Source organism: Hemibagrus wyckioides, linkage group LG02 (assembly GCF_019097595.1).
Source record: "Hemibagrus wyckioides isolate EC202008001 linkage group LG02, SWU_Hwy_1.0, whole genome shotgun sequence".
NCBI lineage: Eukaryota > Metazoa > Chordata > Actinopteri > Siluriformes > Bagridae > Hemibagrus > Hemibagrus wyckioides.
Genome location: NC_080711.1, coordinates 13896995 through 13915699, shown reverse-complemented (window position 1 = coordinate 13915699; position 18705 = coordinate 13896995). Strand labels below are relative to the sequence as shown.

At 38.2% G+C, this 18705-nt stretch overlaps 1 protein-coding gene across 1 annotated transcript in view; it reads left to right on the top strand.

Moving 5' to 3' along the window:
* The window catches only part of LOC131343014 (Na(+)/H(+) exchange regulatory cofactor NHE-RF2), a 43235-nt gene extending 35816 nt beyond the window's left edge, over positions 1 to 7419 (top strand). The window contains exons 4-6 of the mRNA XM_058374360.1: positions 3480 to 3633; positions 5137 to 5243; positions 5598 to 7419. Coding sequence (XP_058230343.1) covers positions 3480 to 3633; positions 5137 to 5243; positions 5598 to 5765 — 429 coding nt within the window. The 3' untranslated portion in view covers positions 5766 to 7419. The remainder of the gene's footprint in view (positions 1 to 3479; positions 3634 to 5136; positions 5244 to 5597) is intronic.
* Positions 7420 to 18705: the final 11286 nt, after the last annotated feature.

Here is an 18705-nt window from a genome sequence, read left to right as displayed (position 1 = left end):
AGCAGCTGAGTGGCCTGTGTGGATAGAAGTGAATGAATTCTGCTGATATTGTAAAGGAAAAATCAACATGAGCGTTTCAGATCTATCTATCTATCTATCTGTCTGTCTGTCTGTCTGTCTGTCTGTCTGTCTGTCTGTCTGCCTGACTGTCTATCTATCTATCTATTTACATATATATATAGACTACCAGTCAAAAGTTTGGACACACCTTCTAATTCCATGGTCTTTCCTGATGTTTATTTCTTTCTACATTGTAAAACAATGCTGAAGGCGGCCGAAATACACAATAATGTCCTCTGATCAGTTGATATTGAGATATGTCTGCTACTGATGCTCTGTAAAGCCTTCATAACGGCTCTAATCTGAGGTGCTGTTAATTGGTGATTTCTGAGGCTGGTCACTCTAAATGAACTTCTCCTCTGCAGCAGAGGTAAGTTTTGGTCTTGCTTTACTGGGATGGTCTTCATGTGAGCCAGTTTCATCATGGTGCTTGATGGGTTTTGCAAATGCACTTGACAATACTGTTCTTGCAAGAACTATTCCAGAACCTGACCTTCGTGTCTTAAAATAACAACTGACTGTTTTTTCTTGTCATTACATATGGATTACTTAAGTTCATGTGTGTTATTTCATAGTTTTGAAATCTCCAGTATTGTTCTAGAATGTAGAAAATAAATCCCTAAACAAAGAACACTGAATTAAAAGGTGTGTCCAAACTTTTGACTGGTAGTGTATATATATATATATATATATATATATATATATATATATATATATATATATATATATATATATATATATACACTATATTGCCAAAAGTATTCGCTCACCCATCCAAATAATCAGAATCAGGTGTTCCAATCACTTCCATGGCCACAGGTTTATAAAATCAAGCACCTAGGCATGCAGACTGTTTTTACAAACATTTGTGAAAGAATGGGTCGCTCTCAGGAGCTCAGTAAATTCCAGCGTGGAACTGTGATAGGATGCCACCTGTGCAACAAATCCAGTCGTGAAATTTCCTCGCTCCTAAATATTCCACAGTCAACTGTCAGCTGTATTATAAGAACGTGGAAGTGTTTGGGAACGACAGCAACTCAGCCACGAAGTGGTAGGCCACGTAAACTGACGGAGCGGGGTCAGCGGATGCTGAGGCGCATAGTGCGAAGAGGTCGCCAACTTTCTGCAGAGTCAATCGCTACAGACCTCCAAACTTCATGTGGCCTTCAGATTAGCTCAAGAACAGTGCGCAGAGAGCTTCATGGAATGGGTTTCCATGGCCGAGCAGCTGCATCCAAGCCATACATCACCAAGTGCAATGCAAAGCGTCGGATGCAGTGGTGTAAAACACGCCGCCACTGGACTCTAGAGCAGTGGAGACGCGTTCTCTGGAGTGACGAATCGCGCTTCTCCATCTGGCAATCTGATGGACGAGTCTGGGTTTGGCGGTTGCCAGGAGAACGGTACTTGTCTGACTGCATTGTGCCAAGTGTAAAGTTTGGTGGAGGGGGGATTATGGTGTGGGGTTGTTTTTCAGGAGCTGGGCTTGGCCCCTTAGTTCCAGTGAAAGGAACTCTGAATGCTTCAGCATACCAAGACATTTTGGACAATTCCATGCTCCCAACTTTGTGGGAACAGTTTGGAGCTGGCCTCTTCCTCTTCCAACATGACTGTGCACCAGTGACCAAAGCAAGGTCCATAAAGACATGGATGACAGAGTCTGGTGTGGATGAACTTGACTGGCCTGCAGAGAGTCCTGACCTCAACCTGATAGAACACCTTTGGGATGAATTAGAGCGGAGACTGAGAGCCAGGCCTTCTCGTCCAACATCAGTGTGTGACCTCACAAATGCGCTTCTGGAAGAATGGTCAAAAATTCCCATAAACACACTCCTAAACCTTGTGGACAGCCTTCCCAGAAGAGTTGAAGCTGTTATAGCTGCAAAGGGTGGACCGACGTCATATTGAACCCTATGGATTAGGAATGGGATGTCACTTAAGTTCATATGCGAGTCAAGGCAGATGAGTGAATACTTTTGGCAATATAGTGTATATATATATGAGAGAAGAGACCTAACCAATTGAAAAAAATCTTGAAATTGTGTTTAAGAGTAGAAATTCCCCAAAATAGTTACACTACACCGTACACTATTAGTAAAGTGTTTATAATTTCTGTATTGTGTAGTATCACTGTATTGTGTTCCTGCAACACTTCCACCTACAAGGGCACTTCTGCCCTTTTCTTTTCTGTAACACTTACATTTTAAAATTAGTCTCGTGAAATTAAAACGTTTGCCAAACGTCAACGTGTAAACATGAGTAATATGTGTAGACAACAAGAGTTCTCTGTACTAGCTCAGGAAAATGTCAAATGATTCAAAAAATGAGTCAAAATGATAAGAGCGATCCTCCACCCACTAATCCTACACCAGTTTGCTTTGCTTTAATGTTTATGATCTGACTCAGGGTGACATTGAATTGCTCGGATTCTGAGTCTGTTTTGACGTATCCATGCATGAAGCTGTATAAGAATTACTTTAAAAAAACGGTCTAGGAAAGGGCTTTTTTAAAAAATAAATATTTGAGCAGAGCATTTAAGCATGTAATTTACTCTAATTGCAGGAAATACATGCAAGAAATGTATTCTAGGCTTAAAGCATGGGGAGGAATGTTGTTTCCACATCTCAATGATCATCTGTCTTTGCAGCACTGCAGTGAATGTTATGAATCTTAAAGCTTCTGCTCGTATAGTAACAGAATTTCCTTTAAGCAGGAGATGTAATTCACAGACTGCTGTATTAAATAAAATGAGTGTGATCATGCAGTACAAGAAGGAGGAGATTATTAAGAGCTCCCAAGAGCTGCTGATCTGACCGGTCATCGTCCTGTCACATTAACACTCTGCTGAAAAAGAACTGGCGGCGTCTTTACTACCTCAGACGCTTAACAGACTTAAATGCTTAAACTGCCCTCTAAGGTGCTAAGGGACTATTACACCTGCAGTGGGAAAAAATGGACCTCAGTCATCTAAGAGTTGGACTTTTCTCTCTGTTTCAATCAGGGAAGCATATCAGCTTCATGAAGGCAAACACAGAGAGAATGAAGAGGAGCTTCTTCTCATTTTCTGGACTTTTCTAGTCTGCACAACACTTTACATTTACATTACATTACTTTAACTGGATTTTGCACAGCATAAAGTATATTGCACTAAAATGCAACTTTATTAATGCTTCTGTATTAATATGTTATATTTTCATATATTATACATTTTCTATGTATTTCTTTCCCTTTCCTACTTGTATAATAAAATTTTCTATTGTAAATATTCTGTTGTAGTTTATTTCTATTCTATTTGGATTCTATTTTTATAACAAGCGGTCAAAACAGCACTTTAATACATGCTGTAATGTGTATGGTTGTGTACATGACCCATAAAATTTCCATTTAAATTTGATAATCCTCCCTTCGTGTCCGTGCAGGTGAATGGACTGAACATCGAGGGTATGCGTCATGCCGAGGTGGTGGCCTTCATCAAGCGCGGAGGGGACGAGACCCATTTACTAGTGGTGGATCCAGATACGGACGAGCATTTCAAAAAGCTGGGCATCACACCTAGCACCAGCCATGTGAAAGGTACACTTTCTTACAAATAACAGCAGAAATCTGCTATAAAGTGTCGAACAGTAGTATTATTATATCTGATGTCTGATATACAGAAAAAGTACCACTTCTAATATTTCCTTTTGCAGAAAATGTCAATGTGTGTACGTGCACTGTAAAAAAAAAAATTTAAAAGCTGACAATTTTACAGCACTACACCAAATGGCCACTAAAGTGCTGTAAAATTTAGAGTAAACAACTGCAAAGTGCTGTACAGATCTTACATAGTATTAAATAAACCAATAAATGTCCTCAATAAAGGATATAACAGATTTAAACACACAATCTTTGATCTGTAGCCAAGAGCCATAACCAGGTTGCCTCTACCTCTGAATTAACTCCACTGAAAGACTCCCATGAATCAGTAAGCGTCAGTTTATTTATAGCGTGGTGGCTTAGTGGTTAAGTCTTTGCATAACATTGCAGAAGGTGTTGTGTTTAAATCCCAGCTCATTTGCGTCTCTTTAACCAAATGTTCGGAATTATTTCATAAGATACGGCAGTCCTTCAATGTGAATATGTTTTACAATTCAAATTTAATGCACTGCAATGCAGATTTAAATCACTGTGACGTCTAGAGTGTGTAGAAAATAAATCCACGTATTTGTAAGTGTGTAAATGGGAGTACTTAACGAAGCCTACACACATACACACACACACACACAGTAGTGTATAGGTGTGCATTAGTACCGGAGAACATGAAGAACCTCAGAAAAAGAGTCTGAGTGTGGATATTTTTACTCCTGTGTGGGATGATGGTGATCAGAAATAAAACTCACAGGACAGAAAGATCTCATTTAAAATGGGTGATATGTAAGGAATAAAACACTGCCTAAAGTGTTTTATCTCACTTTTATCTGTAGCACAGCATTTTGCCAAATGACGCTTTCTAGCCATGCTTTCTAGCCAAATACGCTTTCTAGCCAAGTTTCATTTATTTAAGATTTTAATTTGATAAATAAAAGCATATTGTTAATGTTGAGGAAGAAAAATAGCAATCGTTGTGGAAATACTACTTTTATATAGAAGAAATAAAAATTGAAGTTTGCAGAGAAACTAAACAAAACTGTTGTGATGAACTGATTTGTCACCCGGCGACTGATGTATCAGTTGAATTGTAAATATCGAGCTGTTCTTCTCCTCCTACAGCTTTAGACGCACTTTGCTTTTACAGCTGATGAAGAAATTTCTCTGGAAACTGGAAACTTTTGTATGAGGCTGTAATTTTGCCTAGCCCATATAATGAGTAGCCTAAGTGCTTCAGCTTAACTCAAGTGCTGTGTTTTGTTGCTTGGATTCATTAATAAAACTGTGTTTACTGTTGCTTAGTATTATGTTCAGTATTATGGGAAGTTCGTTAGAGAATAAGAGCAGGATGGGGCATGATTGTCGTTACTGCGATAGTGGAAAGGTCTAGAGCCGTGTGCTGTCTTGAGACTTAATGTACCGGGGTTGATGTTTTTTTTTCTTAATCAGGTTTCGAGGGTCAGACCATTACTAACGGATCACCAAATCCTCGGGTCAACGGTCACTCCACCCAGTCGGCACACTCCGACCACAGCAGCCAAGACACCAGCACACAGGTGTGTGTGTGTACATGCGTGCATGGATGTGTGTGTCTATTCACTGTGATACCCAATTAGGTTATACACATAATATGTCATATGTGTGCATGTATGGTCTGTAGGTGTGTGTCTATGTGTTGTGCGTGTGGGTGGGTGGGTGGGTGAAATGTTAGCAAGCCTATGAAAAATTGCATGTCTGTGGTGTGCATGTATGGTCTATATGGTGATATGTATGTGTGTGCGTGTGTGTGTGTATGTTTGATAGATTTGATAGACAAATGGCTGCACACAGAAATATCACACACAAAGTCCATTCGCGATCATACACAATTCTATTATACACATGTTGTGTGCGTGTGTGTGTGTGTGTAGAACTCTGAGGACGGTGACAGCCACTCGCTGGACCCTTTCGCCGAGATCGGTCTGAGACTGAGCCCCACAGCGGCGGAGGCCAAAGAGAAAGCGCATGCCAAGCGTGGCAAGAAGAGAGCACCACAAATGGACTGGAATAAGAAATACGAGATTTTTAGCAATTTCTGAACACACACACATACGTCTCACACACTCCCCGCTCCAGACTTCCCCAACATTCAGCCCCCTTGTTGTGACAGACTGCTTTTAATGGTAAAGGCTCATATTTTTGTAGAAAAAGAAAACCAGGCAAAAATATTTTTAAAGGATGATTGGAGCAGACAGAGGGAAAAAGCTTCAGTCTATTTTTTCACTCATTTTTAACCAGATTTTTAAAAAAAACTCTCTGGATATAGAACTCTGATGAAAAAGGGCCAACAAGAACAAGACGACGGACGGGAAGAGAAACAAGAGAGCTCTTTATGTTGTTGGTTTTTTTTGTATTGCTCTTACTTAATTTTTCTGCTTCTGCTGCAACCGCTTCAGCCTGAATTTTTACACGACCACTACGTTTGATCGTAGTCCAAATGAACATCAGAAATTTTACATGAGATACAAAATTCACCTCATTTTACAAGATTGTTTTACATCTTGGTGTCTCGACAGCACTGCTCTCTGCTCTGAAGGAAATCTTGAGGAAGAAAATGATTATATTAAGACCTTTTTGCTCTGGCCGTTTAAGAAGGACATCAATTTGCAGTGAAGTATGTTTATTATACATCAGTATTACATAGAAAGGAACTGGTCTGCTTTGGATCGTCCTTGTTTACGGCATCAGGATGTTAAATCAAGCAAATAAAATGTGTTTTTGGGACATGTTGTGACATATTACGGGGAAAGTGCTTTGTTAGTGAGAGTAAAGCAGGCACAAACCTAAACAAGTGTGTATCTGATGACGATTAAACACTAGAGGTCACCGTTGAAGTAGCTTTATTTTCACCATACAGGTAACTTGAGGACAGAAGCACAACTTCCCAGTGTTAACCACTAGAGGGAGCCATGTACAAGACACTTGATCAGATTTAGTTTGTAAAAATGAGCCATTGCGTCCTATGTGTATCACATCTAACATCTCAACACTGTGTTGCTTTCTAGAAAAAAAAAAATCATTCGTATAGATGAGACTGAAACTCTATATAAAGCAAAACTCGCAAAACTAAATCAACAAGAAGAAGTAAAGGAAGAATCAAACAAGTCAAGGCAAGTCATTGGAGTTTTATAGACTTTTTATTTAACTGATGATGTACTGATGCTTGTGGCTGCAGTGTGTTTTATATCTGATCCACAAAAGGACGAAGGACATTATGGACTCATACACGAGTAAGGAGAAGCTCCTGCCGGATCAATAAGCTAATGAGACAATTAGAGACATCTGGGGAGTCTGCTGCTTTTAAGGCAGCAGCTCTTGTAGAAATGGACACTCAGACGATCTTAACCACTTGAACTGTGGTGCGGTCCAAAATGGCGGCTACACTTGGGGTTTTATCAGATCACGAAGCAAAATGAGCTGCGATGTGATGACGTACCTCTCATCTGCGTATGTAACACCATTATTTTACCTTATACCCATGCATATTAGCAGCATTGCTGTATTCCATTTACATGTTTTTTTTTTACTCTTCTATGGATTTTTTCTCATGTTTGTTAGCGTCATTGTGTTTGCTGTAGTTTTATTTTTTCTTTCTCCATTCTGACAGTGTATGCATTCAGACTCCTGCTGTATGCTCATGTATATTCACTATGGGAATATATACCAGGACGCTTTTTTTTTTTTTTTTTTTTTTGCAATAAAGCGTGATATTCGCACATGCTAACATTGTCACCAAGTGAGTTTAGCACGAGGGATACTGAATTATGTGAATCTAATTTACAGAGGACAGTGAATATTGTATTATCATACAACACTTCATCCTGGTCAGGATCACAGTGGATTCAGAACTTATCCTGGGAATACTGGCTGTGAGGCACAGGAACACACAGGATGGGATGCCTGTCCAGTGCAGGAAGCATGTACACACATTCAAATGTGTACATGCAAATACACAGAGAGAAAATCTGCAAAGAACTCAGAATTGAATCAGGGACCTCGGAGCTGTGAGTTGCAAATGCTACCCACTGCATCACTGTGCTGCTCAATGCAGTATTAGTAAGCATTATTCTTAAATATAAAAATTTTACATGCTACAAAATCCATAAATAGTCCGTTATATTAAGGGTGCAATGTCTAATTCAGCCATAAAACTCTACCCTCATGCTGAGTGTTTCTCTAGGCACCAGCATTTCCCATCAACATAAACCATTATTATCTTGACTAAACTCCCAGGCTTGGTCTCTGCATGTGGCAAGAGATTTTCCTCTGTATCCTCCTCCTCCGCTCCACATGTTTAGATCTGCTACAGGGCTTTTCCTCAAGATTACCTTGCAGCAGCAGAATGCTTCTTAATATCTCTCTAGCTGAGCAGATTCAACAGGGCAAAGGTATGTACTCACCCAGCAGAAGCAGCAGCAGATCTAATCAGCCCCATGACCAAACCTACCTACTTTCCATTCCCATCAATAAAAGCTTGTTAATATCATTTTGAGAGTTGTCATGTTTTAAATAATGTAAGTCATTTCTACTCGCTACAAATCAAACAATCAGGTAAAGTGACAGCATTCTTATATTTTGGACAACAACATTCTTATGATGTCCATAATATGGAAATAACATGGTGGATTATCAGACTGACCCTTCTACCTTTTTACCTCTAGTTTTGGCTGCTGATTCTATATATATATATATATATATATATATATATATATATATATATATATATATATATATATATATATATATATATATATATATATGCAGCATTAAAAATGTTGCAGGTACAAGTCATGTTCAGATCAAGCCACAGACTATGTGATTTGAGTATTTCAGAAACTCTCTAGTAGCAGTGGCGCGAAAAACAAAAAAACATCCAGTGGCTGGAGAATGAACAGAATAGTTTGAGCTCACAGGAAGGCTACGCTAAATCAATCATTCTTTACAGCCTTATTGAGCAGAAAAGCATCTTAGGATCTCCAAGACACTAAACCTTGAGATGATTGGGCTGGAACAGCACTGAGTTCCACTCCTGTAAGCCAAGACCAGGATTTAGAGTCTGCAGTGGGCACAAGATCACTGAAACCTGGAAAATGATCAGATCTTTAAGTGTTTAGCTTAGAATGTGAATGTGTAGTGATTTATCAGGGGCAACCCTTGCCAAAAAAAAATCCTTTAGGAACTTTGGTTTTTCCAGTAGGATCTGATTTGATTTTAAGAATCAGAATCAGAACTCTACTTTTACTTAATGGAAATAATGTCTTTGTTATTGGAAAGTTCCTGTAAATTACAATGAGAGTGTTTTAGAAGTTCTACAATACTACAGTATTGTACTAATAGTTCAATATTAGTGTTTTCATACTATTTCTGTGTCCATTATAACATACTTTACACAGTATATGGCAGAGACGTTAAGTGTAGTTTGATGGTATGAAAATGGCATAAGTAATTACGTAGCATGTCACTGCCTTGTTTGCTTCAGAATCCAGTCCCGTGTTATTTATGATGTTACTCAAGGTTGATCAGTGTAAAAGGTGAGATTCTTTGTAAATAAATAAATAAAAGTTCTATTGTAAAATTAAATTAAATTAAATTAAATTAAATTAAATAACTAGATAAGATACAGTGGAAATGTGCTCCTTTAGGATTCTGCAAAATATCAACTTAAACTCCCATATAGAGCTGAATAGGAAACCAAATACTTGCTAGCAGATATAACTCATGCTATATTATTCCACACATTGTTTGTAATTACATGTTTGTACCATGGACTGCTCCACATCATACAACAGCTGAGCATTCTTCACTTTGTCTCCTTTTCCTCACACTTTCACGCAGAGGACACTCACACAGTTACTTCAACAGTTTCTTAGCTTCCTGATCTCTGTCTTTTCAGTTTCAGCCCAGGTCAGGCAGAGGTCTAGCAGTATGTTTTACAGTTACCCACACCAGTGACACATTCATGCCACGATACAGTCATGTACACAGACGTACCAGACGTCAGTTTATCCTGTGGCTTCACATCTTAGTGTTAAGCACAAAAGCAGGTGAGTCAGAGTGTGAGTACCGCTACTGTTTTAAAAAGATTCATTTATTCATTATGGCAGCATGGGAATAGGATTTTAGACACAAAAGGTCAGCCATGGGGCAGAAAGGTCAGCAGCGATGAGTCTGGGCGACACGCCAGCAGCATACTGTGTCCTGCCACAAAGTGTACATCATACCAGCATGTCACTGTTCTGTGGTGAGAAAGATGGAGGGATTTGTGATACTGTAGTTCAAAATGTAACATCATCATGACAAAAAACACCTTACACTAAATGTATGAGCTCTTTTTTTTTTCAAACTTACTGCAAAAGGCAAAAGTTTGTGTCCCCCAAGATTTCTTAAATGGAGCAATGAGTAATATTCCCAAAATATTTATTCACAGACAAATAATACGCAGAAACAGCAGAATATATATATATATACCTGCTTTTGTAATATTCTCATACAGACCCTTTTTATTACACTTATTACTTTTGGCTTTTATACATGTATAGTGAAATAATTTATTTAAAATCTCACTACCATTTACAGGATGAATTTCGTTTGATTTTTTGCCTCATGTTGTTTCAGAAGTTTATTTTTCCACAGTTGCCTCTGGCTTGCTCATTAAGGATCAACATCCAGAGTTCTGTAAAAAAAAAAAAAAAAAGCTTAAAAATTCTATTGAATTAAATTTGAAATGAATTATATCAGACAGAAAAGGTTTATAAGACACCGGTTTATTTGTTTTGTTTTCTTCTTTGTCAAAAGATCTTAAAGTATTCCAATAAAAACCTTTATATAATATTTATAACCTAAATATTCTAGATTTTTTTTCTCGTATTTTAGTTTTTAGATTCCTACAGGGCATTAATATTGTGTAGGATCACTTCTAAAAGATTTTCAACATTGCTGTAATCTATTTATGTTCCAATTCAGGTCTATGTGGAAACTGCAATTCGATCTTGAAGAAATGAACTGTTTAAAAAGTCACAATGTGTTTCATGACCAAATAATGACCAAGACAGATTAGGATGGTTTCTTAGGATTTATTTATTGGTCCTACAGAACAACCTGGAATTCCAGTAGATTTTTTTAAGGGTTAGATCCAACATACATCTAAACTGCTGTAATTTCCCCCTTAAATCTCATTTGACCAGACAGGGACAGAAATTCCATTTTAAAGCTCATCAATTAATTTCCACTGAAAAGTTGCATTGTACCCTGCCATTCACGCTTACTGTTTGCTGTTCAACCGCAACAAATGATTTTGATAAGGAGTCACCTTCTTATAACTGTGATGCAATAACATTCACTTACAGCCTTGTCACCATGTCAACCGACACCACAAAGCTAAGTACTTACGCAACAGGCCATTTATGCACACACACACACACACACAAAGACTTTTCAACACCAATTTCATAAAAGGGAGTTACAGCAGATCTCCTCAAGGGTCCTTAAGAGTCCTACCTGTCCGTTTTTTTTTTAGAGGTTTAAACAAACCGAATTATAATCTTAATTTTAAACCAGCATTCAAATCCAACCTCAAACCCTGATCGGACTCTTAGGGAAATACTACCTGAGAGGACACAATGCATTGTGAACTTTGCCTCAGTGCTAGAAATGCTGAGTCAACACACCAAGCCACTGATATCTCAAAAGAAAGCTCAGGTAACTGATCCTAGAAGAGTAAAAGACTGTAGTACATGTGTAAAGTCTGGAGAACCTTAAGCAGTTCTTTTCAAGGTTAAATACTTTGAACTAAAGTTTGAATATATATTACATCTGAGCAACAGATGGAAAATATGCTTACACTTGAGCTGAATAAATAAATAAATAAATAAATAAATAAATAAATAAATAAATAAATGAATGAATGAATGAATGAATGAATGAATGAATGAATGAATAAAATAAAAAAAATTTTTAAATAAAATAAAATAAATAAATAAAATTTATTTTTTACTAGAAATTTACCTAGGAATTTTTCTTTAATTGATGTGTCATGTCAATTACCAAATAATATAATTCTCCATGATGTGGAAGTTTAATAATACTTTTTTATTTCTCATTATTTATCCGTAAAGCAATATACTTTAGCCGTGTGTCTACTTGTATTGATTTTCACAGTCAGCTCATGGTCAGCGAACAAGTTGTTCAGTTTCATGTGTTGATGTCACACATGCTCCCCGTGCTTACAGTAAATATTAAAACAGAGTGTGTATAGACTGTATAGGGGAGGTGTCACAGTGAAGTTTCTAAAGGAATGTAACGCACCAGTCAGTGCTTGTAGACAGATTGTGATTTTAGTTACGACTGCATTACAATAGTCTGTGCTTTCCCCTATAGTTTGTGTACATTGTTGCCATGGTAACGGTGATACAGTTACGTAGAAACTCATCGACACAGTCAAAACTTTAAAACCACACAGATTAAAGGTTATGCTTTACATATCTGGAAATGTGAAAATCAGCTGCAGTTTGTTTGCCCTGGTTTTGCATATGACTTTCGCAAAGCGGTTGCTAGCCTTACTTAATTTTTTTTATTTTTTTTTTTTTTTTTTTAGTAATTTATAATAAATACACACTAGAGCTACTCCTCTCTGCAACAATAAAGATTTTTATTATTACTGTTTGATAATGTATTATAATGATCATAAGTATTTTTTTAACTATTAATAATCATAATAATTGTGTTTCTACAGTTAGTTTGTTTGCTTGTGTTTTAAGTCAAATCTGTTCAATAAACTTAGTAAGAAATTCAGTGTTACCAAAAAAAATAATAGTTTATACATTTTACCACATAATGTTGACCTGGAAATGCACTTTATGTTTGCACACTGCTCCATGTGCACACTCCGTTCACCACAACACACACTAACAAACCACTGTGAGTAGCGCTGCTGTAACATAATAAATCATATCTCTTCTGTGTTGGTTGTATGGTGCCAGTGATAGTTGAGGTAGAGTGAGAGTGAGAGATCAAGGTTTAACAGAATCCCTGAGCATAAAAATAAGAACAGGTATATAAAAAAGGCAATTTTTATATGTGTATGTTGAGTATGTACTCTGTACGCAATACGACTTCAGGAAATGTGAAGCACTGGAGCAAGACAGTTATGAAAATTTCTTTTACATAACTGGCATTTGATTTGTTCTGTATGTTTGTGGCCACTAAATAAACCAGTGTTATATCATAGGTTTGGTCATAGTTTTCACAAATGCATGAAAGAAATAAGTGTAAACCTCACCCCTTGTGCTTGAAAAAAAAAAATAGAAATCACTGTTTTTTTTTTAATTGTAATGAAAGCCATGACAGCATTAAGGACTTGCTTATTATATACATAAGAAATACGTTCTTATTATGCTGTTGATGTGATAAGCTGGCATATGATGAACATATGCTCAGTGGGTTAAAGCCTGTGGAGCAGAAGGAGAGGAAGAGAAGAGCCTTTTATTGTCGTGCTTGTGTGGTTATGTAATGCTGTACAGAAACGTATTAAAGAGTGGAACCAGTGCGCTGGCATCTTCCTCTGACTGACTGAATGACTAAGTGACTGATTCATCCCCACCCTGATAGAAAATGAGTAATACCCTAATTTACGCCTACACTTACTACCTGACCTGACCCACATAGTGCTGTGCACTGATAGTTCGACTGTTTCATCACAACCACAGCTTGCCCTTCATAAGGTTGCTTTTTGGTCAAAATCTAAATGCCAGAGGAAGCATTAGTTTATAAATTCCTAGCGTTATTTACAAAAAATTGACCGTCGATATCATGTGATTGCCGGAACTGACATTTTCCCCAGAACCTTCCGAGCTGTTCGGGTATGCATGCGCAGAATTGGTTTGGAATGGGTGTAATCTGGGTGGTGCAATATATAAACACGCTTAAAACACGAATGAGTGCCTCAACAACCTCAAAGAACCAGTCCAATACTCCGCCACAGAGCAATTTTCCTGCCCGCTTTCTGAAAAATTCCACCTCCTAGGTTTGGCTAGTAGTTAGTACTCACAAGCAGCATGATTACTGGTCAGCTCAGATAAGGTTGATCAAAATAAAACGTCCAAATTCACTCCATTTCCTCCGTTTTGCGATCGTTGCTATGACAACGTCAACAACATCTTGAATATTCTGAAAAACCAGACCACTGAACATCCGCTTACGTAGTTGGTTTTTTAACCTGATTCCAAAAAGACGTTTTATATATACCTGTGTGTGTGTGTGTGTGTGTGTGTACACACACTGAACAAAATGCAAGAAACAGCACAAGATCAAGCTAATTCTTTTGTATAGTTGTTGAGCTGGAAATATCAGGTAACAGATATAAGCAGCTAAGAAAATATCATTAAGCACATTTAGGGTCATAGCTACAACTTACACGTCTGTGTCAGTTTCTACAGAATGAGACGCATGAGTGCACTATCACTCCACACTGTGAGGAGGATGGTGACACAGGCAATGTTTTGTTAAAAAAAGGGGAAAAAAATCACTATTTATAATATCTCTGTATGTTTGAGTTACAAATGTGGTTGCAGTCAGGAAAGCACTTCCTCTTTCCACAGACCATTCAAGCCCTCAGCCACTTTTTGCTCGACGTTTCTGGATTTTTTCTAACAACATCGACTACCTCAACCAGATTTTTTTGCACAGAATATATTACACTAAAATTGCACACATCTTCACATTACTCATAAGTCATACTGTATTCATATCATCATATGCCTATTCATATCAGTCATACTGTATCTGTATTCATATACTAGATTTTTTGATATATTTTCTCCTATATTTTATTTTTAAAAATTTTATTCTATTTTTACAGTATGACACGGACGAACAAAAAAAGCATTTCCCTGCATGCCGTACTGGGCGTGATTGTGTATTTGACTAATACAATTTTGAATAACGTAATTAACGCACCTTTTATATGCAAATCTTTTCTGGTTTTCATTTCAAGGGGTGCTAATAATTCTGGAGAGAACTTTTTGTACCTCTCACTAGACTTCAGACCTAGAGGTAGAAAGAGGGTAACTGCTGGCCCTCGCCCCAAAGCCCAGTGAGGAAAAGCGAGAGGGAGGAAAGAGTAAGGGAGGGGGGAGACGTGTGAGGAGGGGAGGAAGGGGAAGGGAGTCTGGGTCTCCATGGAGACGCAGGGCTGTTTTTGTTAGCGTGGTGCATGTGAGTCAGAGGAGCGGTGAGTCACAGTCAGGAGGGAAACTCTTCTCGGAGCCAAATAAGGACAACTACACACAGAGAGACAGAGGGAGGGGGGAAGAGAGAGAGAGAGAGAGAGAGAGAGAGAGAGGGAGAGAGGGATAGTGAGAGACACACACAAAGACAAGCTGAAATGGAGAGGCCTGGCCATATCTCTCAGCGAGCGGAAATGCAGGAGTGGAAGCAGCCCTACCCAATTTGTTCACACCTCAGTTTACAGTGCAAACAGTTCACTCAACATTTGTCTTGTATCTCTGAAACGTATCACAGAACCACCCTTGTCGTCTTTATTTGCTCCTTCTTGCCTCCTTTCTCTATTAGCTTCCTGCTAGGCTAGCTCCATGTTTACTTTAGCTCTGCGCTATGTTAGGAGTGTATACGAATATTGGCAGACGGATTGACATTGAGGCTCGGTACATTTAGGCTGAGGTTTACATGAAGCGGCTTCATCTGTCCCGGGTAATGTGAGTTTTGGCTTGCTTAGCTTTTCAGGAAACGTGAATGTCGCAGCTGCATCGGACCATCAAAAGCGGGCCCATCTTGGGATTCGCAGATGAAAGTCATAGACTGTTTAACAAGGCCGAGATGCATAGGAGCTGACGTAGCCCTTAAAATAAATATTAATTCTACAACTCTATGGCTGTGATTTACTAAGATACTAGTAAAAAAAAAAAAGGAGCAAGCTAATTAGCAGGCACAATGTGATAATACAAACACATAATGGGTAAGTTGCAGGTTATTTAACAGGTGATGACACGGTGTGTAAAGTCATCTAGAAGAGTAAAACTGAAACTACCAAAACATACTGTATGTATCATTGTGTATCGGGCATAATGCTGACTAAAAGAGATGAGGTTCAAAACCTGTTCAAAAAAAGATTTGAGTGCAAAAACGAGTTTGACGTCAATGAAAATCTCGACACTGCCTGTAGACTGTAAATGTGCTGTGAATCCATTATAAAACCTGCTTTACTGCAGTAGTAGAAAGCCAGACTTCCTCATTAACTGAGAGATAATTCTAATAAACACTAATAATATAATTGTTTTGCCTTGTTTTGTATTCAGTCTTCCTTACCGTGACATTTAAGCTTAGTACATCATACTGTAGATGCTGAATGAATATATTGATATAAAGCACAACCATTATAGAGTTCCTCTAGGAATTAACTCAAAAACAAGCAGCTCCATGATATTCAACTGCAACGTTTCAATATTTTCCGCAGATTTTCCGCAAATAGTGTGACATCATTGCCAAAGTTGTCATTGCGCTGAACGTGAGTACAGATCTCATGGAAAGTCATTGCATGTGTGTCTTCATTGGTAGCAGTTCGAAAGCAATGCGACAATGGAAAAAATAAATAAATAAAACAGCTCACCCTGTATATTTATTAGGGCAAACAATTCAAGGTGCATTTTTGCTCCTGTGAAAGACACACTCACCTCTGGAACCTGTTAATGAGCTTGCACACGTTTTGCAGGCGTCATCAGGTTTACATTTGTTTTCACACACACACACAAACCTGGAGTAGAATCAGCGCTTCTGTGTTTCCTAACAAGCTCACTACTGTAAAAAAAAAAAAAAAGGAGTGTAAGATTAGCTGCTCTACTCATTAGTACGCTCACAATCCTGTAACTGAGGTTTGGCGGTATGAGATCTGATAAGTTTTGATACCAGTCACCAAGCAGGTCGACTTCCACAGAACTGTGGCATTATGAAAAAGATGCGTCAGACTTTATGAGCTTTGGGGAAGATAAGAAAACAATAAGTGTCACCTTGAGACTGTGAACAGCTGTGCCTTGAGATTAAGGGAGGATTTCATAATGTAACATGGCCGCTCTGTGTGGCAGATCAACTCCAGTGTAAAGCCACTGAACACAGATTGTTCATGTATGATATACAGAACTGGGTTTAGTCAGCAGCAGGTTTATGTTTATGTTAGCAGTAAGGGCTGGTGTGTGGGTGCAGGAGTGAAGAGTGCACTATTAACACCAAAAGATCAAACCTACCACAAAGACAGAGGGGGTAAAACACAAGAGGATTGTTTCATATTCAGCTTCCCTTATTCTATGAATATGCATTTGCGATTCATGTCACTTACATCACCCTGTGTTTTTTTCTTTTTTTTCTTTTTCCAAGTAATGATGCCACAGCAATTCCGCTTTCATGATGTCTCGCAGGCTATATTTATCAGTAGCCAATGACCGCATTCAATACACAACAGCAAGCAAAAACTGACCCCCGGTCTTCACTGAAACCACGGCTCAGTGCGGTATTTAAGGACACTTCAGTGAGCACTCGTGTCAGTAAGCAGGTGCAGCGGGAGAAATCCTGGAACATTGCTTAATTAAATGTACTAACACTGATTAACTTGTATAATCAATATTTGTACAAATGTTCCAGTATCTCCTCCTCAGGGTTTCTAATCTGAACATACATCATGAGCGTATCATTACCGCAGAAATCGGGCCATCCGTCAATTTGACGATAAGAAAGTTGAACACACTCCCATGAAGCACACAATCAAATCAGCTGTGATTCACACAGCATACGTTACATTAAGCCTGCAGTGTACACTAATACACATACTGTCGTCATTTATCACTGAAGATTTCTACACAGATTTTGGTGTGTTACGTTCGGATATCAGATATGCATTATTGTGACTAAATATTCAAATCCAATCAGAGGCATGTTGTGAGGGTTTTATTTTGAAATTTTTTATCTCAAGTGGATAGATAGATAGATAGATAGATAGATAGATAGATAGATAGATAGATAGATAGATAGATAGATAGATAGATAGATAGATAGATAGATAGATACTTTATTCATCCCAAAGGGAAATTCACAGCTTCCAGCAGTATCCACAAAACAGGTAATAGATGAAATAGGAAGGAATATAACAAGTGATGGAGATTGGTGGCTTAGTGGTTAGCATGTTTGCTTCACCTCGCCAGGGTTGGGGGGATTTGGTTCCCACCTCTTCCCTGTGTGTGTTCTGCCAGTGCTTCAATGGTTTCCTCTGGTTTCCTCCACCAGTCCAAAGACAGGCCTTGTAGGTTGATTGGCATCTCTAATTCTAAGTCTGTATTGTGTGATGAGTTGGTCAGCAATCCAGCATGTCTCATGGCTTGTGGCCTTTTTCCTTCAGACAGGTTTACTGTGACGGTACAAAGCATGTGAGGTGAAGCATGTGTGTAACGTTGTAACACTGCTTCAGATTAAAAAAAGGATTAAAAATAACGTAATAAATCAAGAGTCATCTACCAGGCCGAGCCGAACAAGAGTTGCAATTATAAAATCGATATAATTCTGAGAAACTATTGTTGTATCTTCTGTGTAAATGTAGTAATGTATATTATAATGCACACATTTTATTTTCTTTCTCAATTGCATAATTTCTTAAGGAACACCTGAGGATAAGTGACAGAGAATTCATATAAATGTATAATAATGGTATTTTTTTTGCAAGGTTTATTCTCCATGCTACTGTTTTATTTTTGATCAGACAGTTTTTAACTGTGTGATGTAGCAGTTTTATCTCTGTCTAGGAGAGGCTAGTTTTACATTACGTGACTGGATGAGAGCTTTGTATCTCAGAGGGCTCACTTTAATTTAATTAGCACTGTTAAATGAGGGGAGGCAGGAGAGCAAGCAGGGGATAAAGGAGGAGGAGAGATGGAGCAGTCTGGGAGAAACAGGGAGGAAAAAGAGCACAGTGGGGAGGGGGTG